The sequence below is a fragment of the Giraffa tippelskirchi genome, chromosome 6 (assembly GCF_054371585.1).
Source record: "Giraffa tippelskirchi isolate mGirTip1 chromosome 6, T2T-mGirTip1v1.2.pri, whole genome shotgun sequence".
Taxonomy (NCBI): domain Eukaryota; kingdom Metazoa; phylum Chordata; class Mammalia; order Artiodactyla; family Giraffidae; genus Giraffa; species Giraffa tippelskirchi.
The window spans coordinates 80452349-80473079 of record NC_137280.1 but is presented as its reverse complement, the minus strand read 5'-3'; the positions used below and the strand labels follow the sequence as shown (position 1 = coordinate 80473079).

Sequence of the window (20731 nt, the reverse complement as noted above, 5' to 3'; positions counted from 1 at the left end):
CTCAGCTCTGCTGCTCAATCTCCACATAAACTTGAGCAAAATTTGCCCCACTCTGAGCCTCAGTTTCCTTTTCTTTCAAATGAAGACAGTGATTCCTGCTTGTCGTACAAGGTTCTGTAATGAAAAGGTATTGTTACTGCAAGAGCAGTTACAAGAGGAGAAGGAGATCCTGAGGAGAAGGAGATCCTGAGGTCGATACAGAAGAGCCCCCTGCAGAGTCTTCCACAAGGAACTCAACTGTCCAGACTCTCTTTGACCTTCTCCTGCAGAGCCAGCCCATTCCATTTTAGGGTAATTACAATAGCCACCACCACTGACTAAGGCCCTGCCAAGTGCCAGGCATTGTGCTAAGGACATTTCACTATTTAATTTCATCCTCGACAAATCCCTAAGCTGTTGGTGTTCCCATCTGCAAGTGCAGAAACTGAGACTCAGAGTGGTTAAGTAACTTGCCCAAGGTCCCTTGGCAACTGAGTGGTTGAATCAGGAAGAGAACACAGGTCTCCTGGCCTCTGAAACCCTCTACATCTTGCTAAACTCATTTGCTACTGAACCCCATGCGTTCATAGGATTTAAGCCTTCTGTCTCTGATCTGGGTTCAGCCCTGTGGGCCTATGCCACCTAAGGTGAAAGCCTATAGCAGGTGACAAACTTTCATATATTTATTTGGTGACACCACCACCACCCCCAACCCCCTGCCCCAGCCATGATCTTCCTGGGCTTCCCTGGTGGCTCAGACAGTAAAGAATCTGCCTGCAATGCAGGAGATGCGGGTTCGATCCCTGGGTGGGGAAGATCCCCTGGAGAAGGAAATGGATACCGACTGCAGTATTCTTGCCTGGAAAATTGCACGGGCAAAAAAGACCCTGGCAGACTATAGTCTATGGGGTCGCAAAGAGTTGGACATGACTGAACAACTAACCCTTTTACTTTTCACTTTCATGAACCTCCCACATCTGCCTTATTTCTTCAGTTGTTCTATATGTGGTCTTATTGTCCATCCCTTCCAGCCCGCTCACTCCCTCAAGAGACCCTGTCCTTGGGTGGTCTGATTGGATGGAGTAGAGTTCTGCCTTCTCCTGCACTCACCCTTCTATTTCCACTTAGGCACAGGGGCATTTTTGAAGTCTTGTTGTGCTAACAAAGAGCTTCTTATCAGCTGAACTCACTGCTTCTGTTCCCTCATTAACCCCGTGGATGCTAAACAAGTAACTAGTTTAAGTATCAAAATCCTCCCTTTGTCTGCCAGAAAGGAAATACAGAGTAGCTCCCTCTTCTTAATGCCTCTGGAGTAGTAGTCTATTTGGGAGCCATGTGAGAAAAGACTACTGGCTTTGCTCCATAGAGAGCTGCAGTGTTTTTACTGTTTCATTAAACAGAAGCAAAAGTTCTAAAATTTCTACAGTATTTTGGAAGTTAGGATTGATTAGTATTTTTTGGAGAGTAGAGACTGTTTGCTCTGAGGTAGTTTGAAACTTTCAGGACAGACTTTGCATCCTGAGAGTCATCTCTCTGGAGTTTAATTTCCTTGTCTAATTGAGATAAAAATATCTTTTACAGTATGGCCCAGGACCCAGAACTTTTCATTGTTTTCTTATCATGGTTTATTATTAAATATACGGTTACACAACAAATACGATTCCACGTATTGGCATTTAAACCCAGACAACAGACAAGGTTCTCTCCTTTTTTGAAAATTAAAAATGATCTTTTTTCTTATTACATAATTTTTAATTAGAAAACAAGAACAACCAAAAGAGATGCTTCTATTAGCTTACTACTCAGAAAAAACAAAACTACAATTAATATGTTGGTCAGTATCCTTGTAGATCCTTTCAGTACAAAGTCAGACAGACAAATAGAGAAGATTCTATTTTAATTCACCTTCACCTCCCCCAGTGGCATCACTGTTGCATTCCTCATGGAAGACAGTTTGGCACTAACCACCAAAACCACCAGTGCATCTACCTTTTGACCCAGTAATTCTACTTCTAGGGGTTTTATCTCGTAGACCTAATGTGAAAATGACACATGTACAGAAATATCTGTTGCAGCATTATTTGTAACAGCAGAAGATTAGAAATGGCCTAGATTAAAAACTAGGTAAATAAATCATGGCTCAGTCCAAAAGTGAAACACCTTAAAACTATGAAAAAATGAATAGGAAATTCCCTGTGTACAGAAAGAATTTCAAAATGACAGATATTCAGTAAAATAAGCAAGTTGCAAAATGGCATATGTAGCATACTAATATTTTTGTAAGAAGGGAGGAAAAATAAGAATGTTTATTTCCAATGCAGAAAAATGTTTCAGAAGTGAACCTAAACTAGAAGTAGTATATTAATGAACAGAGAAGGAGAACTGGGGAAAAAATCAAGTATTAAACTGTACATACTGTAGTTTTTTTTCCCATTTGGTAGTAATTTTAAACCTTTTTCCATATTAAATACTCATCCACAACTTTGTTTTTGAAATGAGCACATAGCATTCTGTTGTTTAGCTCCTCCCACTTTGGGCTTTGTGGTTGTCTTCAAATTCTCATTGTCCAAACTACAGTGCTGACCATCCCCAACAGACATCTTTGTGTACATCCTCAATTATTTCCTTATATTGCTAGATGTAGAATTTTGATAACCTGCTGGCATTAAATTGCCTGCTAGAAGAATTGTACCAGTTTGTACTCCCACCAAGCAGAAAATGTCAGTGTCCATTTTCCCTATCATGCCAACATCATATGTCTTTTTTTTTTCCTTTTCGTTTCTTCTTTTACTCTGGCTTCACATCATTTATTGAAAGGTGGGGGCAATCCAAAGCCTTTTATATTAAGTTGGGTGCCTTCTAGCCCTTTGAGGCAGATATTGATTACAGCAGTACCTCTAATACTCTCTTGGATATTACAAATGCAATTACTCTGCTTAGAACAGTATTTTTTTCCTTAAATAGTGCTAGCTCTATATTTGGGAGGCTTTTTTTTTCTTTTAAAACAGGTCTTTTCAGAATTGCACCTTTGAGACTGGTTGCACAACCATGTGAATGTCCCTAACACAACTAAACAGTACACTTAAAAATGGATGAGGTGGTAACTTCCATGTTATGTGTATTTTACTGTGTCAAAAATAAACTTGATGTAATAAATTTCAAGCTAATGCCTTAGAAATCTTGTGAGTTCAGTACTTTAATAACTATATTCTATATTCACCTGTTGAAAGAATGTTTATCCATGATACAATCTAACCTGGTATTTCATGGCTTTCTGTGAAATTTATGAATATAGGCAGAGTTTTATCTAATTGTATTTGTTCCAGAAATCAGATGTTTCTGGCTTAAATTTTTTTGCTGGTTTTATTGTGTTTTTTTTTTTTGAGGGAGAGGGAGGGAAATATATGCCTATGATACAGACTTCAAATAGTCCCGAAAAGAATGCAGTGAGGATTTCCTCAACCTTCCCAGAGTGTTCCCGTAACCCCCAGGGCAACTTTGCATTCACAAGCGTGTGTGCATGTGTGTATGTGTGTGTGACTATATTTCTCCTTGGCTAAGTTGGCTTTTTTCCCTTTGTTTTTGTTGTTGTTATGCTCTAATAGTCTGATTCTCTGTTTGAACTACAGGACAGCTGTGGGAAGGGGCAGAGCTTGGCTTTATCTTGCACTCATGCAGAAGAAACTGGCAGACTATCTGAAAGTGCTTGTAGACAATAAAAATCTCTTGAGGTATTTCATCACCTATCTTCGCTTAGTTTTTGCTTCGTAATTAGAACATAGTTTTGTACATCATTAGGAATTAAAACAAGAATGTATTGACTTGGCCAAATGGTTCATTCATGTTTCTCTGTAAGATGTTAATGGAAAAACCTGAACAAGTCTGTAGTTTTTATTCAGATTATTATGAAGTGTAATTATTCTGTGGCTTAGTTTTAAAATAGCAGAATTTTATTTTTTGAGCACTGATATCTGAAAGTCTTTATGAATGAAGATTCATATTTTCATTTTGAAAATAATTCTTCCAAAATACCTAAGATCAGGTAACTGACAGCATACTCCATTACGTTTCAACAAAATAGTATTTGATTGGGTGATAATAGGGGGAAAATGACTTGAACTAGATTCAATGGGCAATTTTAAATTATAAAACCCTGCCTTTTATAAGAGAACATACCTAGATTACCTATTTTAGGATTCCATATTCAGTTTGTAAACTTTTATGTCTCTTGGCATCAGTAAAGACAAACTGTCTATCTCTGAAATTTATGACTGGGTTCATTTTTTATATTTATAACTTTATAGACAAAAGAAATCATTACAAAAGGAATTTTCTCTATGATATGCGAGTTTATGAGGAAAAACTCTTTATCTAACTGAAATAAAAATATCTTTTACAGGATAGCCTATCATCCAAAATTTTCCATTGTTTTCAAGTCATGGCTTATTACTGAACAAATCTTTTCATGATAAATACTTATTTCAAATAATTTACATACCTTGTACTATTCTCTGAGTACCGTTACACTGAGTAACTTTGAGGCACAGATTTTGTTCTAAACAACTAGTTCTGGGACTTCCTCGTGGTCCAGTGGTGAAGACTTCACACTTCCACTATAGAAGGCACAGCTTCCATCCCTGATCTGGGAACTAAGATCCCACATGGCTCACTGCCAAAAATAAAATGATAATAAATAAATAAACATCTAATTCGGAGGATAATAAGTTCTTATGCACTCACACACACAATGGTATATTAGCTAATCGCTGGTGATCAGAGCAGTGACGGGTGGAGCCTCACTGCACATGGCCAAGGGGACTGGGAGATAAGGAAGTAAAAGCAGGCAGTGTTGTTCCCTGGGACGCAAGGAAGAAGGAAGAGTATTGTTCTGGGTTGGGGGGTTGGGGATCGTAGGATCGCACTTCATGTTGACATGAATGTAAGTGTAGAAGTAGTTCACATAGTGAGACAAAAGAAAAAGCCAGGTGGACAAGAGGGACAGAATGGCGTTTAGAAACACAGGGGCCTAGAGATGAGAAGAGCTGGAGTCCAGGGTCCAACTAGAGAAGTTAACCTTAGACCAGAGGTGGGAGGGGTCCATCCTAAGCCCCAGGAAGAGAGGAGAGGCCAGAGAAGAGATCACAGAACTTAAAGTGAGAGAGGGAATAAAAGGCAGACGGGAATGCACACAAGGCAGCCTCTGGCTCCTGGTGAAACTGGCAGCCAGGCCATGAGCTAAGAGGTGAAAAGGCAGGATAGGTCCCATAGAAGGGTGGTGAAGGTGTTCCTGTCATATCCGTCTCTTTCAGTGAGTTCTATGAGCCTGAGGCATTAATGATGGAGGAGGAAGGGACAGTGATTGTCGGTCTGCTGGTGGGACTCAACGTGCTTGATGCCAACCTCTGCTTAAAAGGAGAAGACTTGGATTCTCAGGTAAGATGGGAATTTTGACCCTAGATCAAATGTCTTATTTGGGCCAGGGATTTTACATTGGATCTGCAGACATGTGCAGGAAGGGGCAGATGGTAGGGGGTATCTGGCAAAGAGCCATGCAGGGTGCTGTGCTGGACCAAAGCTGGAACAGCTGGCAAAAGTCTCAGGGAAGAGCAAAAAATAGCTTGGGAGGCACACACAGAGAGCATGGCATGTCTGGGAACAGGAAATAGTTCTCCATGGCTAGAACACAGCCTGCTCAGTGAGTGAGGTGGAGGTGGAGGCTGGCCCAGCTGTTACATCATCAGTGCCATGTTAGAGGCTTTAGCTTTTGTCCCTGAAACTTTGGGAACCATTGGAGGTTTTTAAGCAGTACACTGAAATGGTCAGGCTTGAGACTGAGAAAGTTGAAGCTAGCAACCATCCAGGTCATGAGTTAGAAGCAGCCAAGAATGGGGAATGCAGAAACATGAAGCAGATAAGTCAGGAAGTCTGGGGCAGACAAGTCTGCATGAGGAGTGGGAAAACAGACTCAGCAGAGATTTGGAAAGTCAAGTGGTAAAATGGAGCATGAATTTTCAGGCCTTGAGGTGCGGAGTGCCCCTTGCTGGAGACAGCCTTCTTGTGATGGGCTTTTCCTCCTGCACGAGAGCCAGGAACCACGGCTGAGGCCTAAGCTCATGGTGGTAGAGGCTGTAAATCCAGACACTCTGCCCCAGCCTTAACCTCCACCCCACTTCAGGGCTGGGCCACTGCCCTGCCTTCTTCCCACTACATGTTTGGACATGACTCTAAAGCTTCCCCAATCCCTCCATGACCAGAGCAGCTTTTTTTTTTCGCCAGTAGTTTTCTTGTTTTTGCCTGTGGAATATTTTTCAAAAAATATAAAGACTTTTTCTGAAAAGAAACAAAGTATCACATATTGTCCTGTTACACAGAAATGGCTAATTCAGTGTTGCATTTTGGGATATATCCTTCCAGCACATAAATAAAAGGTGTGAATGTGTGTGAGTGTGTGTGTGTGTGTGTGTGTGTGTGTTTGTGTCTTTGTACCTCAGAGACAGATGTTTGGAGCTTTCTTTTTTCATTAAACCAAAATGTGATTATTCCAAGAACACCATTTTGCAATTTCTTTATTTAACAATGTGTTCCACATAGCTCTTGATGTCAAGAGACACAAACCATTTTAAATAACCATGTGGTCATCTATTTTATGAATATACCATAATTTATTTAACCAATACTTTTTTTTAATTGAAAGATAATTGCTTTACAGTGTTGTGTTGTTTTCTGCCATCAGTTCAGTTCAGTCACTCAGTCGTGTCTAACTCTTTGCGACCCCATGAATAGCAGCACACCAGGCCTCCCTGTCCATCACCAACTCCCGGAGTCTACCCAAACCCATGTCCATCGAGTCAGTGATGCCATCCAGCCATCTCATCCTCTGTTGTCCCCTTCTCCCCAATCCTTCCCAGCATTAGGGTCTTTTCCAATGAGTCAACTCTTCGCATGAGGTGGCCAAAGTATTGGAGTTTCAGCTTCAACATCAGTCCTTCCAATGAACACCCAGGACTAATCTCCTTTAGGATGGACTGGTTGGATCTTCTTGCAGTCCAAGGGACTCTCAAGAGTCTTCTCTAACACCACAGTTCAAAAGCATCAATTCTTCGGCTCTCAGCTTTCTTCACTGTCCAACTCTCACATCCATACATGACTACTGGAAAAACCATAGCCTTGACTAGACGGACCTTTGTTGGCAAAGTAATGTCTCTGCTTTTAAATATGCTGCCTAGGTTGGTCATAACTTTCCTTCCAAGGAGTAAGCGTCTTTTAATTTCATGGCTGCAATCACCATCTGCAGTGATTATGGAGCCCAAAAAAATAAAGTCTGACACTGTTTCCACTCTTTCCCCATCTATTTCCCATGAAGTGATGGGACCAGATGCCATGATCTTAGTTTTCTGAATGTTGAGCTTTAAGCCAACTTTTTCACTCTCCTCTTTCACCTTCATCAAGAGGCTCTTTAATTCTTCTTCACTTGCTTCCATAAGGGTGATGTCATCTGCATATCTGAGGTTATTGATATTTCTCCCAGAAATCTTGATTCCAGCTTGTGCTTCCTCCAGCTCAGCATTTCTCATGATGTACTCTGCATATAAGTTAAATAAGCAGGGTGACAATATACAGCCTTGACGTATTCCTTTTCCTATTTGGAACCAGTCTGTTGTTCCATGTCCAGTTCTAACTGTTGCTTCCTGACCTGCATACAGGTTTCTCAAGAGACAGGTCAGATCATCTGGTATTTCCATCTCTTTCAGAATTTTCCACAATTTATTGTGATCCACACAGTCAAAGACTTTGGCATAGTCAATAAAGCAGAAATAGATGTTTTTCTGGAACTTTCTTGCTTTTTCGATGATCCAGAGGATGTTGGCAATTTGATCTCTGGTTCCTCTGCCTTTTCTAAATCCAGCTTGAACATCTGGAAGTTCATGGTTCACGTATTGCTGAAGCCTGGCTTGGAGAATTTTGAGCATTACTTTACTAGCATGTGAGATGAGTGCAATTGTGCAGTAGTTCGAGCATTCTTTGGCATTGCCTTTCTTTGGGATTGGAATGAAAACTGACCTTTTCCAGTCCTGCGGCCACTGCTGAGTTTTCCAGATTCACTGGCATATTGAGTGCAACACTTTCACAGCATCATCTTTCAGGATTTGAAATAGCTCAACTGGAATTCCATCACCTCCACTAGCTTTGTTCGTAGTGATGCTTTCTAAGGCCCACTTGACTTCACATTCCAGGATGCCTGGCTCTAGGTGAGTGATCACACCATCGTGATTATCTGGGTCGTGAAGATCTTTTTTGTACAGTTCTTCTGTGTATTCTTGCCACTTCTTCTTAATATCTTCTGCTTCTGTTAGGTCCATACCATTTCTGAACTTTATCGAGCCCATCTTTGCATGAAATGTTCCCTTCGTATCTCTAATTTTCAGTCATAATTTTATATATATATGCATATAAGTATATATATAATGTATATATCCCCTCCTTCTTGATTCTCCCTCCCTAACCAATACTTATTAATGTAAGTCACTTTCATGTTATAATGACAGTGTTATAAATATCCTTATATTTGTTTTTTAGTCTTGTCAGGTTATTTTCTTAGGATAAGTTTTGAGATTTCTGTGTCAGAGTGCACAAGTTCTGCATGAGTGTTGTGAAAGCATGTGAGCGTTCTCAGTCTTTTTCAATCAGACAGAAAAAACTCGTCATCTCAAATTTGTGTTTTTGAGAACTAGGATGATGGAGGGTTTTTTTTTTCATGTTTTATTATAAATATTATACAAGGTTTTTTCATGTTGTATTACAAATGTTAAACAAGCCATTGGTGGTTCACTTGTTCATATCCTTTGCCCATTTTTTTTGAGTATTCCATCTTTTTCCACTCCTTTATTATAGATGATGATATTTACCATTTGTCAGAATATTTGTTATAAAATTTTTTTCTGCTCGCTCAGGGTTTGTTTTCCCTATAGACCTTTTTTTTGTTTCTTTGCAGTCGTATTTAATGGACTTTTCCTCTATACCTTCTAAACTTTTGTGCCTAGAAGGTCCTTCCACATCTAAAAATTAACTTGATTTTTAAATCACATGTATATATTTTACATTTAAATAATCTGCCTGTCATTCTTTTTGACATAGTATGAAGTGGAAATCCAGATTTCTTATATAAGTACAGTAGTAAACCAGTTTTCTCAATACCATATAACAAATATTATTATTTTGCCTACTAATTTGAAATTCCGCCTTTATCATGTGTTGAAATATCCATTATACTCAGAGGCTTATTTGTAGACTCTCTATTTAGTCTCTGGATCTTTTTATTTCTATGCTAGTAACATAGTCTTTTAACTACCAAAGCCATATAGTGTGTGCAGTTCACCTCCTACCTACTTTGTTATACCACTTTATCAGATTTAGTTGAGGCTGTCCATTTTCCATTCTGCCAGATGACCTTGAACATCATTTTGTTAGATTCCAAAATAAAAATTTGTCTGGGATTTTTATTAAATAATAAATGTGATTGAGCCTCTGGCCTATATAATGCCTCTTACATGTCACTATGAAGCATGAGTATTTGCTGTTGCTATCTGAGAGATCCTCTTTCTCATGTTTAGAAAGTGCTGTTCTCTTCTAACTTTGCATTTTTATTTAAAAATGAATATTGACATGTATCAGCCACAGGTGTACATGTGTGCTCCCATCCCAAACCCATATGACAAAAACCACCTCAATGTTGTAAAGTAATTAGCCTCCAATTAAATAAATTAATTTTTAAAAAATGAATACTGAATGCTACCCAATACCTTTTTGGCATCTATTGAGATGTCATATCCATTTTTAGCCCATAATTATAATTGAATTAATTCTTGGGCTTCTTATTGTGATATTATTCCTGAATTCTTAAAATAAATCTTACTTGGTCATCATACATATACTTTTAGTGTACTGCTAGACTTAATGTCTGTGGTTTATTTGGGATTTTTGTGTTTCCACTTACAAATAACACTTGTCTGAATCTTCCTTTTCTATAGTGTCTTTGTAACTTTTCAGTGTCAGGATTGTATAACCTCATAAGATAAGCTGGATAATATTCTTTTTGTTCTTATTTTCTACAAAAGTTTGTTATAGCAAGAATTATTTTTCTTTAAATGTTTATCAAAACTTGTTGGTATAACCATTTCAGCTCTTTATGATCTGCATACTTTGACCACTTTTATTTTTGCATAGCTTTGGTCAATTTATTGGTTTCCTAAGCCTTATATAAACCTTTAGTCATTTATATTTTTCCAGAAATCATTTATTTCATTCAGATCTCCTGTTAGTTGCATTTTTTCTTGTAGCTTTTTAAAATCTCACTTTTCCAAATTGTAATATTGTGCACATGATAGAGTTTGTCTACTGTGTTGAGCTTGAAACCCAGATCTTGCTCTTTACTCATCACTTCTGCTTTGGGAAGAAGACTTTATCTGTCTTCTAGTCCATTAATTTCTACTTTAGGTATTAATTCTTTCTCATTCTTTCTATTGTTTCCTTTTTTCCAGTCTTTTTGTATTATAGAAGAAGTACATGCTTGTTGAAAAAAATTAAGCAATTATAGAAGCATGTGAAGTGAAAAGTGAACTTCAAGCTTCCCTTTTCTCCTCCCCCTTCAGTTCCACTTTTGTCCCCACAGGTAATGGTAAAACCTTGAGGGACTACTTTTTCTATGCATTTATGTATACATAGGTTCTTGTTTTTAACTAAATCTTTCCTGGCTTTCTATTGCGGTGTAACAAATGTTAATTTGTTACATTAAAAATATCAATTACTCATAGTTGATGGTTAGCTGAGCTCAGCAAGTTGATTCTGAAGCACACCTGTGATTATAGGCAGTTGGTGGCTAGGACTAGAGTGGCTGAAGGCATGTGCTCTCACTGCCCTCTGAGTTGAGAAGGCATAGTGAGCGGGCGCTGGAGCAGCAGGGGTTTCTCGGGCATCTCTGTCTGCATCTGGTCTCTCCACATGGTCTCCAGCGTGGTGCCTCAAGGTAGCCAGACTTTTCCCGTAGAAGCTCAGAACTTCAGAGGCATGTGCCCAAGGGAAAGAGCCAGGATGAAGCATGTACTGCCCTTGTTAACCTAACTGCAAAAGTCACAGCATCCTTCCTGCTGCTTTCTGCTCATTAAGACAGGTCGTAAGGCCACCCAGGTTCAAGGGTTGGGAATGGAGATTGGTGGGAGGCGCAACAGAGAAGTTGCAAAAGACGTCACATATAGCTTTGGTTTTTAACATAAGTGGGGTTACTATAAGGAGTTAATGCGGTACATAGTATTCTTGGACTTAAAATTTTATCCTGGAGCTTTCTTCATTTCATTACATTTTCATTCCCTACATTCTTTGTTATGGTTGCATAGGGTTCTGCAATATGGCTATAATGTGGTTGATTTAAATATTTCTGTATTGATGGACCCAATTATCCTGTATTTCAAAGGAATGGCTTCACTTTCACTGGAGTCAATGGTAGCAGGCTAGGGCTCTCATTCACTCTCTCTCAAGTGCTTTATTTCTGGACAAAGCGCCTAACTTTGAAATGTTGAGGGATTTTGGACCGCCCTAGTTCCCTATAGCAGAGAATTTTCCCTGAAATAGTGACTGGACCTTTTCACCCCAACTTGGTCAAAGTTACCAGTTGAGGTCGCCACTTTAAAGATCCAGATCTCTCTCTCTTTTTTTTTTATTACTTTGTACCCAAAGAACTTTGTTGATCTTTGTCAACAATTTGATTGTTGAATAAAGACAGAAAAACTAATCATTACTAAGTGGTAAAACTTCAGAATATTCCCTTGAATTCTGATTTTTAGTAAGTTTTTCTTCTAGAAGATGATGGGGTTGTTTTTCTTTCGGTTTGTTTGCTCGATTGCTACTTTAAGCTGATCCATCTAACTGACTGGTTAGGAAGGAGATAGGAGTAGAAATACCATGAATTTTAAAGATAGTAAGATTTGTGGAAAGTGGGGAAACTATCTTTCATTTAAACTGGTGCGTTTTCTTTCAATTAGGTTGGAGTGATCGATTTTTCTCTCTACATTAAAGATGTGCAGGATCTAGATGGCGGCAAAGAGTAAGTTCTGCAATGTATGCTGCTCTTCATGATTTTAATGAAATTCTAGCAAAGAATGCTACTTTTTTAAAAATTGAGGTGTAATTGACATATAACATTGTATTATTTTCAGGTGTACAACATAATGATCTGATATTTGTATATATTGTAAAGTGATCACCACGGTACATCTAGTATACATCCATGACCTTAATTAACATAGTTACAAAAGAATTTTTTTCTTGTGACAAGAGCTTTTCAGAGCTACTGTCTTAGCAACTTTCAAATATGCAGTTTTACTATTAACTATAGTCATTAGCTATACTTAATTATATACATTAACTATATATATAAAATGCTAATAACTAGAGTCATCACGCTGCACATTGCATCACTAAGCCTTCTTTATTTTATAACTGGAAGTTTGTATCTATGACCCCACCTTCTCCCCCACTCCCCAACCTCTGGCAGCCACCACCAGTCCCTGTATCTGTGAGTTTGGTTCTGTGTTTGTTTGTTTTGGATTCCATATATAAGTAAGATCATAAGGTATTGGTCTTTCATTGTTTTACTTATTTCACTTAGCATAATGCCCTCAAATCCACTCATGTTGTCAGAAATGGTAGGATTTTTTTTTTTATGGATGAATAATATTTTATTATATAAATATACCACATTTTCTTCATTCATCCATTGATGGAAACTTAGGTTGTTGCTATAAAGGAGTGAAGTGAAAGTCGCTCAGTTGTGTCCTACTCTTTGCGACCCCATGGAAAATATAGTACATGGAATTCTCCAGGCAAGAAGACTGGAGTGGGTTGCCTATCCCGTCTCCAGTGGATCTTCCCAACCCGGGAATCAAATGGGGGCTTCTGCACTGCAGGCAGATTCTTTACCAACTGAGCTATTAGGAAGGTTGTTGCTATATCTTGGCTATTATAAGTAATGCTGCAGTGAATATGGGGATGCATATATGTATTCATGTTAGTTTTCACTTTATTTGGGTAAATACCCAGAAGTGGAATGCTGGATCATTTAGTAGTTCTATTTTTAATTTTTTGAGAAACTGCCATACTGTTTTCCATAGTGGCTGCACTAATTTACATTCCCACCAACGCTGCACAAGGGTTCTCTTTTCTCTGTTTCCTGGCCAACACTTATTATTTCTTGTCTTTTCGGTGATAACCATTCTAACAGGTATGAGGTGTTACCATGTTGTGGTTTTGTTTTGCATTTCCTGATGATTAGTGATGTTGAGCATCCTTTCATGTAACTGCTGACAAAGAATGCTACTTTTGTTTTTGCATTGTTTGAAATTTTAGTTTTGATTTAGCTGTTTTTAATTACAATGGCAATATGTTGCTGTTCCCGTTGTTTAAGGAATGAGGCTCTGAGGAAGAATAGAGAGCACAAGGGCAATGTCTGCATTCACACCATCCCCAGTCTCCATCTCAGTCCCACTCCCCGCCTCCTTCTTCAGAGGAAGCTACTCATGCATGACTCCTTCCAAGTCCTTTTTTTTTTTAATGCCTTGCAGGTGTATAATTGTTGGTAGTGTAATTTGCTTTATGGTTTGTTTGGATGTAAATGGAAAAACACTATTACATATTTAAGTTGCCACTGGACTTACTGTTTGTTCACAGTGTGTCTTGGATGTCTTTTCATACCGCATGTAACTCGACCTCATCCTTGTTAACAAGAGCATTAAAAGAAGTTACCCTGAAAAAAGAGACAGAAAAGAAAAAAAAGCAAACAATGTGTACAACATGCTAAAATTTATGTTATAATAAAGAAGACATAACACTTGTATTTATATGTTGTACTTCCATATACATGGATCACTTCTAGAGAGGCACATAGACCTGAACACATGGCTGCCTGTGGGGAAGAGGTCAGGAGACAGGTGTGGGAGGGAGTCTCACTGTAAACCCTTGGGCTGTGTTTGAGTATTCTACCAGAAACATCTATTACTTGTCTTTCACACATCTTCATATTGAGGACTTTTCTGGTCTCAGTGTCCTGGCAGTATACCTTACCAAGGGAGGCATGCTTTATGCACCCAAAGTACTAAGATTTGCTCACTTGGAATTAAAAATATATTCTTAATGTCAAAAAGAACTGGAAATGAGCTGATTATCCTCCCTTAAGGGAATGCAGTCAGCCTTTCATACCTGCAGATGTTGAACCCGCAGATATAGAGGGTCAGCAGTGCTATGCCATTTGTATGAGAGACTTGAGCAGTTGTAGATTTTGGTATCCACAGAGGTTTTGGAACCTGTTCCCTGTGGATACTTAGGGACATCTGTAATTCAATGAATTGTGGAACATCTGAAATATTCCACACTGTGGTATATTATACAGACATGAGAAAAAGCAAATTTTACCCAGTGTATAGTAGATTTAGAGGGATTTCCACAGGTATTATTGAGTGAGAAAAGTGTAATACTAAGAAGTATAGATATTCCATTTTTTAAAACCCTCCAAATCTCTTTTCTATTTTAATTGCATATACTATATATAAAAATATAGATAGATATTATGATTATATGCACAGAGGCTACTCAACAAGCTGTCAGTATGTGTCACCTGGGAAAGCTGTGTGAGGGCAGAAAGGTTAAAAAAAAAAAAAAAAACTGTACTGACCAACAAATCCAGCACCTGTGGCATGAGTGTGAGTTGAATAATCTCATTTACATACATATGTATGTAAAGAAATTGGTGGGGGGAGGCTAACTTTAAAATGTTAAAGTCTTTTTTATATATATAAATATATATGAAGTTTTTTGCTGTTGTTCTTTTGTTTTGTTTGTCACGCTGCATGGATTTTAGGATCTTCGTTCCCTAAGCAGGAATTGAACCCACCCCCTTGGCATCGAAAGCAGAGTCCTAACCACTGGACCACCAAGGCATTCCCAGTCTTTTTTTTTTTCAAACCCAGACTAATCAGCTTTATGTTTTGAAGAGTCTTGTGATCTTCTCTGATGAGCCAGCTTCTTTTTCTTCAGTATACCAAGGGCTGCTTCATCTCCCTACCTTGGGAGCCATTCACATATGGATTTTGGTGCCACCTTGCATCCTGGTGGCATTCTCGAATGCTAGGGATGAGGTGGGAGGAGCGTCTGTAGGGAGGATCCTTTCCGGCTAGCGTTTCCAGTGTGTTCCATGTCTTCACAGCCAGTCGTGCTGGTTCACTCAGGACCATGTAGACGTTACTACACTCTGACTGTCTCTTGGTTTCCTGATGGCATTAATGACATTGGTGATTGAAAGGTTGGGGGACAATTACAAAGTATTAACCCTGAGTAAAAGGAATTCCTTGGGACTTCCCTGGTATCCCAATGGTAAAAAGTAATCCATCTTGTAATGCAGGGGACACAGGTTCGATCCTTGGTCGGGTAACTGAGATGCTACATGTCAGGAAGCAGCTAAGCCCATGCGCCACAACTGGAGAGCCCATATGCCATATCAAAAAGACCAAATGCAGCCAAATAAGTAAATGCATTTTTTTAATATTCATTACAGAAAAAGAATTTCCCTATTTTTATGCTCTTTTTTAAAGGCATGAAAGAATCACAGATGTCCTTGATCAAAAAAATTATGTGGAGGAACTTAACCGGCACTTAAGGTAGGACTCCCTTCTTTTTCCAGTGTTCATTCTCAGTGCCCAATAATTGCCTCATGGAACTTTTTTGAGTTGCCATATATTTATAACTAACTTTTTTCCTAATCAGGAAGAAAGATTGTCATTCAGTGCTCATGTGTACAGGCTATAGAAGTATGATTTCTTGATAAAGAGCTTTTGGGAGTCCTTTGGTCCTTTGTTCTGTGTAGTTATGCAACTTAGAGAGTAATAAATGAAACCTGACTCTCCACCCCTCAGCCTACAGCAACTTAGTTGGAAATCACTGCCTAGAAAGCACTATTGCTGCTGGGAATCAGCACGCATCCCTCCAGTGTGCAGAGCAGGAAAAGGAGTTGAAAACCACTGGGTTAGACCTTCAAAAGCAATTCAGTAGAGATTTAATAGCAAGTATATGTATTTTTTGAAAGCGGGTATCTTTATCTTGAGTTTTCTTTTTAATTGGAAAGCTGCTCCTGTGTGTCATGAAGCACTGGTTGTTGCAGCTGTTGAGGGGAACAGATGGAGATTCTCAGCCTAACATTTTTGGGAGTTATAATTCTCTCTCTGAACCCTCAACCCCTTTAGAAAATTTACTGTGCACATTAGCAGTGCTCTATGGGAGCAGCCTCTGTGACCCCCAAAGCCAATGAAACAGGCAAAGGATCTGGCGTGTTCTTTAGAACATACCTAAAAAAGTGCATTTCTGAGCTCTCTGAGGTATGATGCTGACTATTGTTTTGAGAGAGAGATTCTTAATTCATTCCTAGTTTATTGAGAACATTTGTAAGAAATAGATGTTGAATTTTATCAAGTGCCTTTTAGCATTCATTAAGTTAATCTTGACTTTTATCCCTTAATCTATTGACATAGTTTACTAATATATTTTTTCCACAGGGATAAACTACTTGATCATAGCTTTAATAATTTAATCATTCTCTTAAGGCGTAATCTAATGTAATTGTTCCATAGTTTTCCCTCTGGCATGGTCTCAAGATTATGCAGCCTCACAACATGAATCAGAAAGCTTTGCCTTATTTCTGTGCCTGGAAACACCTTCTAGTTCATGAGCTCCTTGAAAATTTGAAGCTCCAAGCCTGTATAGAGGCAGTACTTTGCCAGCTTTTCAGTCTTTTCTTAGTTGTCAGTTCATCTAGCTTTTCTCCTCTTGAGGATATATCTTTTTTGGTAATTTATGTTTCCTAAGGAAAAATAGCAATTTTATTGATACTTTGTGAGTTATATAGTCAGTACAGAATTGAAAATGTCATACTCTTTAAACTTGTAATTCCTTCCATATCTTTTGTTTTGTTGCCTTTTTCATTTTGTGTCAATTTGTATTTTTATCTTTCTCCCACCCAATCCTTGAACCTTGGTTCGTTAGCCTTGAAAGATTTGTTTCTTGGTACCCCCCTCAATGGCAAAAAACACCAGTTTTTGGTAGTAGGGTCTGTTGCCTAAAAGTGCAGGTTCTAGAGCCAGACTTCCTGGGTTCATAGGGGTATGAACTTAGTGAGTTTTTCAATGTAAAGTTATGGTTTCCTCATCTGTAACACAGATTAACAATAAAATTTGCCTCACAGAACTATGGGGAGGATTACATAAGTTGATGCATTTAAAATGCTTAGAACAAAAGAGAGCCTGGTACATCGTCCAAAAAGAAGATTACTACTATTATTGTTGTAGCTATTGTTGTTGTTTATCAAGTCTACACTAGCTTTTTGTGTATTTTTCAGTATGAAAGTAGAGCATGTTACTTAAAGAGTATGTGAAAAATGGGACACAGTATAAAAATCAACTTTGAAGCTACTACCCAAAAGTACCAATATTGTGTTATGAATATAGATGTATGACTGCCAGGGCATTTTGGTTCCCATCTATTGTGTTGGGAGAAACTCTGTTTTCTTTCCAGTTGGCTAAAAAACAAATGGGTAGCATATTTGGGGAAGAAAACATTGAAAACTTTTCAATTGATATACATATATATTTAGAATCCTGATCTATGAGTTAATTGGAAACGCTTTGACTCTCCACTTCATACAGGAAATCTGGAAATCTCTATTCTTATTGTTTACAAATCGGGAAGACAGCCTTCATAAGTTCACATTTACTTAATATTTTCTGTTTTACAGCTGCACAGTTGGGGATCTTCAAACCAAGATAGATAGCTTGGAAAAGACTAATTCAAAGCTTCAAGAAGAGGTTTGTAACTTACTGAAATGCTTAAAACAGAATGACCCAAGGCTAAGAGAAATGGTATGGTTGATATATCTGACCAGAGCTTCTCACTGGTAGGAATGGGAATTGCTAACCTTGGGTTGAGCTGCACACAGGACAGACGTTCTCAGGATTTCACATCCTCAGAATGTCTGTTCTGCCCTGGCCAGGGCTCCCATGAGTCAGTGCAGCTGATCATGAGCCAGTTCTACGTGACTCAGGTTTCATTACCTACAGCGGTCCAGTAGGAGACAAGTCCAGGTCCTCTTATCTTCCTCTTTTATCAACGGTCCTGTGGTGTAGCGTGTCTCCCTGCTGTCCAGAAGGCGCAGGCTCTGTCGTGGGGTGAAAGTGCCCGTGTTTCGGCCTCTCAGGAGTGCGGAGCCAGTCTCCCCACAGTGTGGTCTTTCTCTGCTTTCTCATTAGGAAGAGAGAGAAGGAAAGGACAGGAAGAAGGAGGGCTGAGGCCGAGGAAAAGAGCTCACTGCCCGCTGCCCGGCAGTCTCCTTGGTGGACACATCCTGTCTCCTGCTAGCAGGAGGCAGGTTGCTCGCCCTTTCTGAGGCTTCCCACAGGTAGCGGTCCCTGGCTGCCCGGGCCTCCCCACCAGGTCTCTCTGGGAAGGAGGGGGCTGTGAGAGGGGCCGAAGGACGGCCGCCCACACGGTGTGGAGGCAGGTTACAGCCAAGAGGAGAGTCGCGGAGCACGCCTGTTAGTAAGGACTCCAGTTTAAGGCACACTTTAAACTTCCTACACTCTTCTGAGGGCCATGACCTGAGCAGCTTTCAGGAGAGGAGCTCAGATTTGTGAGAGGAGGTAGAAATTCAAAGATGAGTGTCACAGGAGAGACTTCATCGCACTTAGAACTGAAGGACTCAAATTCCTCTGGGGATGGAGTGGGCCTTTGGGCCTCACTTTCCTCATCTCCAAGTTGGGTGATAATTCATACCTTACAATAGTGTTGTATAGATTAAATTAGGTTAATATCATATAAACGTGCCTTGCCTGACGCTTGGCATGTGGAGGCACTCAAAGAGACCTAAGTTGATTTCAGAACAAGCACATTCACTCTTTGTTCTCCCAGATGAGGTGGCATGCTTTGTTTTTTGTTGTTGTTTTAGGGTTTTTTAAATCATTTTTATTGAAGTGTAGTTGGTTTATAATGTTGTGTTAGTTTCAGGTGTACAGCAAAGTGAATTAGTTATATAAATACATACATCCACTCTTAGATTCTTTTCCCATATAGACCATTGCATAGTATTGAGTAGAGTTCCCTGTGCTATACAGTAGGTCCTTATTAGTTAACTGTTTTATATGTAGTAGTGTGCATATGTTAGTCTCAATCTTTCAGTTTATCCCTTTCCTCCCCATTTTACCCCTGGTAACCATAAGTTTGTTTTCTACATCTGTAACTCTTTTTCCATTTTGTATATAAGTTCATTTGTACCCCTTTTATATTTTCCACATATAAACAATATCATATGATATTTGTCTTTCTCTGTCTGACTTACTTCACTCGATATGACAGTCTCTAGGTCCATCCATCTTTCTGAAAATTGACATCATTTCATTCTTTTTTATTCCATTATATATATGTACCACATCTTCTTTATCCATTCCTCTGTTGATGAACATTTAGGTTGCTTTTGTGTCCTGGCTATTGTAAGTAATGCTGCAATGAACACTGGGATACATGAATCTTTTCGCACTATTGTTTTCTCTGGTTCCATGCCCAGAGGTGGGATTGCTGGGTCATGGTAGCTCTACTAATAGTTTTTTAAGGAACCGCCATACTATTCTCCACAGTGGCTGTACCAATTTACATTCCCACCAACAGCATAAGAGGGTTTCCTTTTATCCACAGCCTCTCTAGTATTTATTGTTTGAAGGTTTTTTATGATGGCCATTCTGACCGGTGATATCTTACTGTAGTTTTGATTTGCCTTTCTCTAATAATTAGTGATGTTAAGCATCTTTTCATGTGCTTTTTGGCCATCTGTGTGTCTTTGGAGAAATGTCTGTTTAGATCTTCTACCAATTTGTTGATTGGATTTTTTTTTTTATTTAATACTGAGTTGCATGAGTTGTTTGTATATTTTGGAGATTAATCCTTATCAGTTACTTTGTTTGCATAATATTTTCTCCCACTCTGAGGGGAGTTGGCACACTTTGAATGAAGGTCTAATTTAGCTTTTGAAACTGAACAACTGGGTTATTTTTTCTTCAAAAGCAAACAGTTGTAATAGAAAATGTGCCTTAGAGAAAAGTACACCTCTCACTCAGAGTATGCTCTCTCTGTCGTCAGAGAGTAGGACTGGAATTAGCATATGGTTTTTGCCTGCTTCTTCCCTTGTAGCAACTAGCACCTCCTTTCAAGCCTTGAAGTTTTTAGCTTGGGCACAGAAGTTATGTTTAGAAACCTCAGTCCTGGCTTCTGAGTCTGAGTGGACCTAGATGCACTGACTAAGAGAAGGTGAGGGGCTCTGTGCTTCAGGGCCCCCCATGTGTGAATGACGCTGAGAGCATAGCCACACATTGAGGGCACAAGTCTTGCTTCTTTCTCCTTACCCAGCCTCACCTTCTCTCTCGAGACTGGTTCAGAAGCTGGATAAGGACAAATTGGTTGGGACATTTACTCCTCTACCTTGTCTTTCCTGCTGGCCTCTCCTCAACAGGTCCATGAAGGCACCTGCTCCTACATACTTTTCCCTAAACCATGTTAACTCATTCAAGGCAAGGAAGATGTTTTCCTCAGGCACATTTTTAGTGGTTTGGTTGTGATTCCACTCCCAGATTCTTTAATTATCTCTCTAGTGATAAGATATATTTTTGCTCATTGG

The 20731-nt window shown here is 39.1% G+C and overlaps 1 protein-coding gene across 12 annotated transcripts in view; it reads left to right on the top strand.

The window, feature by feature from the left end:
* Positions 1 to 20731, top strand: part of RUFY1 (RUN and FYVE domain containing 1) — a 63079-nt gene that overhangs the window by 15067 nt on the left and 27281 nt on the right. For 7 of the 12 annotated variants that reach the window (XR_014055944.1, XM_081497646.1, XM_081497643.1 and 4 more), the window contains exons 4-8: positions 3609 to 3710; positions 5289 to 5412; positions 12015 to 12076; positions 15615 to 15680; positions 17807 to 17876. Coding sequence is in view for 10 of the 12 variants with exons in the window: in XM_081497646.1 (XP_081353772.1) it covers positions 3609 to 3710; positions 5289 to 5412; positions 12015 to 12076; positions 15615 to 15680; positions 17807 to 17876 (424 nt within the window). In the remaining 2 variants the exon portion in view is untranslated. Of the gene's footprint in view, positions 1 to 3608; positions 3711 to 5288; positions 5413 to 12014; positions 12077 to 15614; positions 15681 to 17806; positions 17881 to 20731 lie in introns of all 12 variants that reach the window. The other 5 variants (XR_014055945.1, XM_081497644.1, XM_081497650.1 and 2 more) reach the window with 2 other exon arrangements.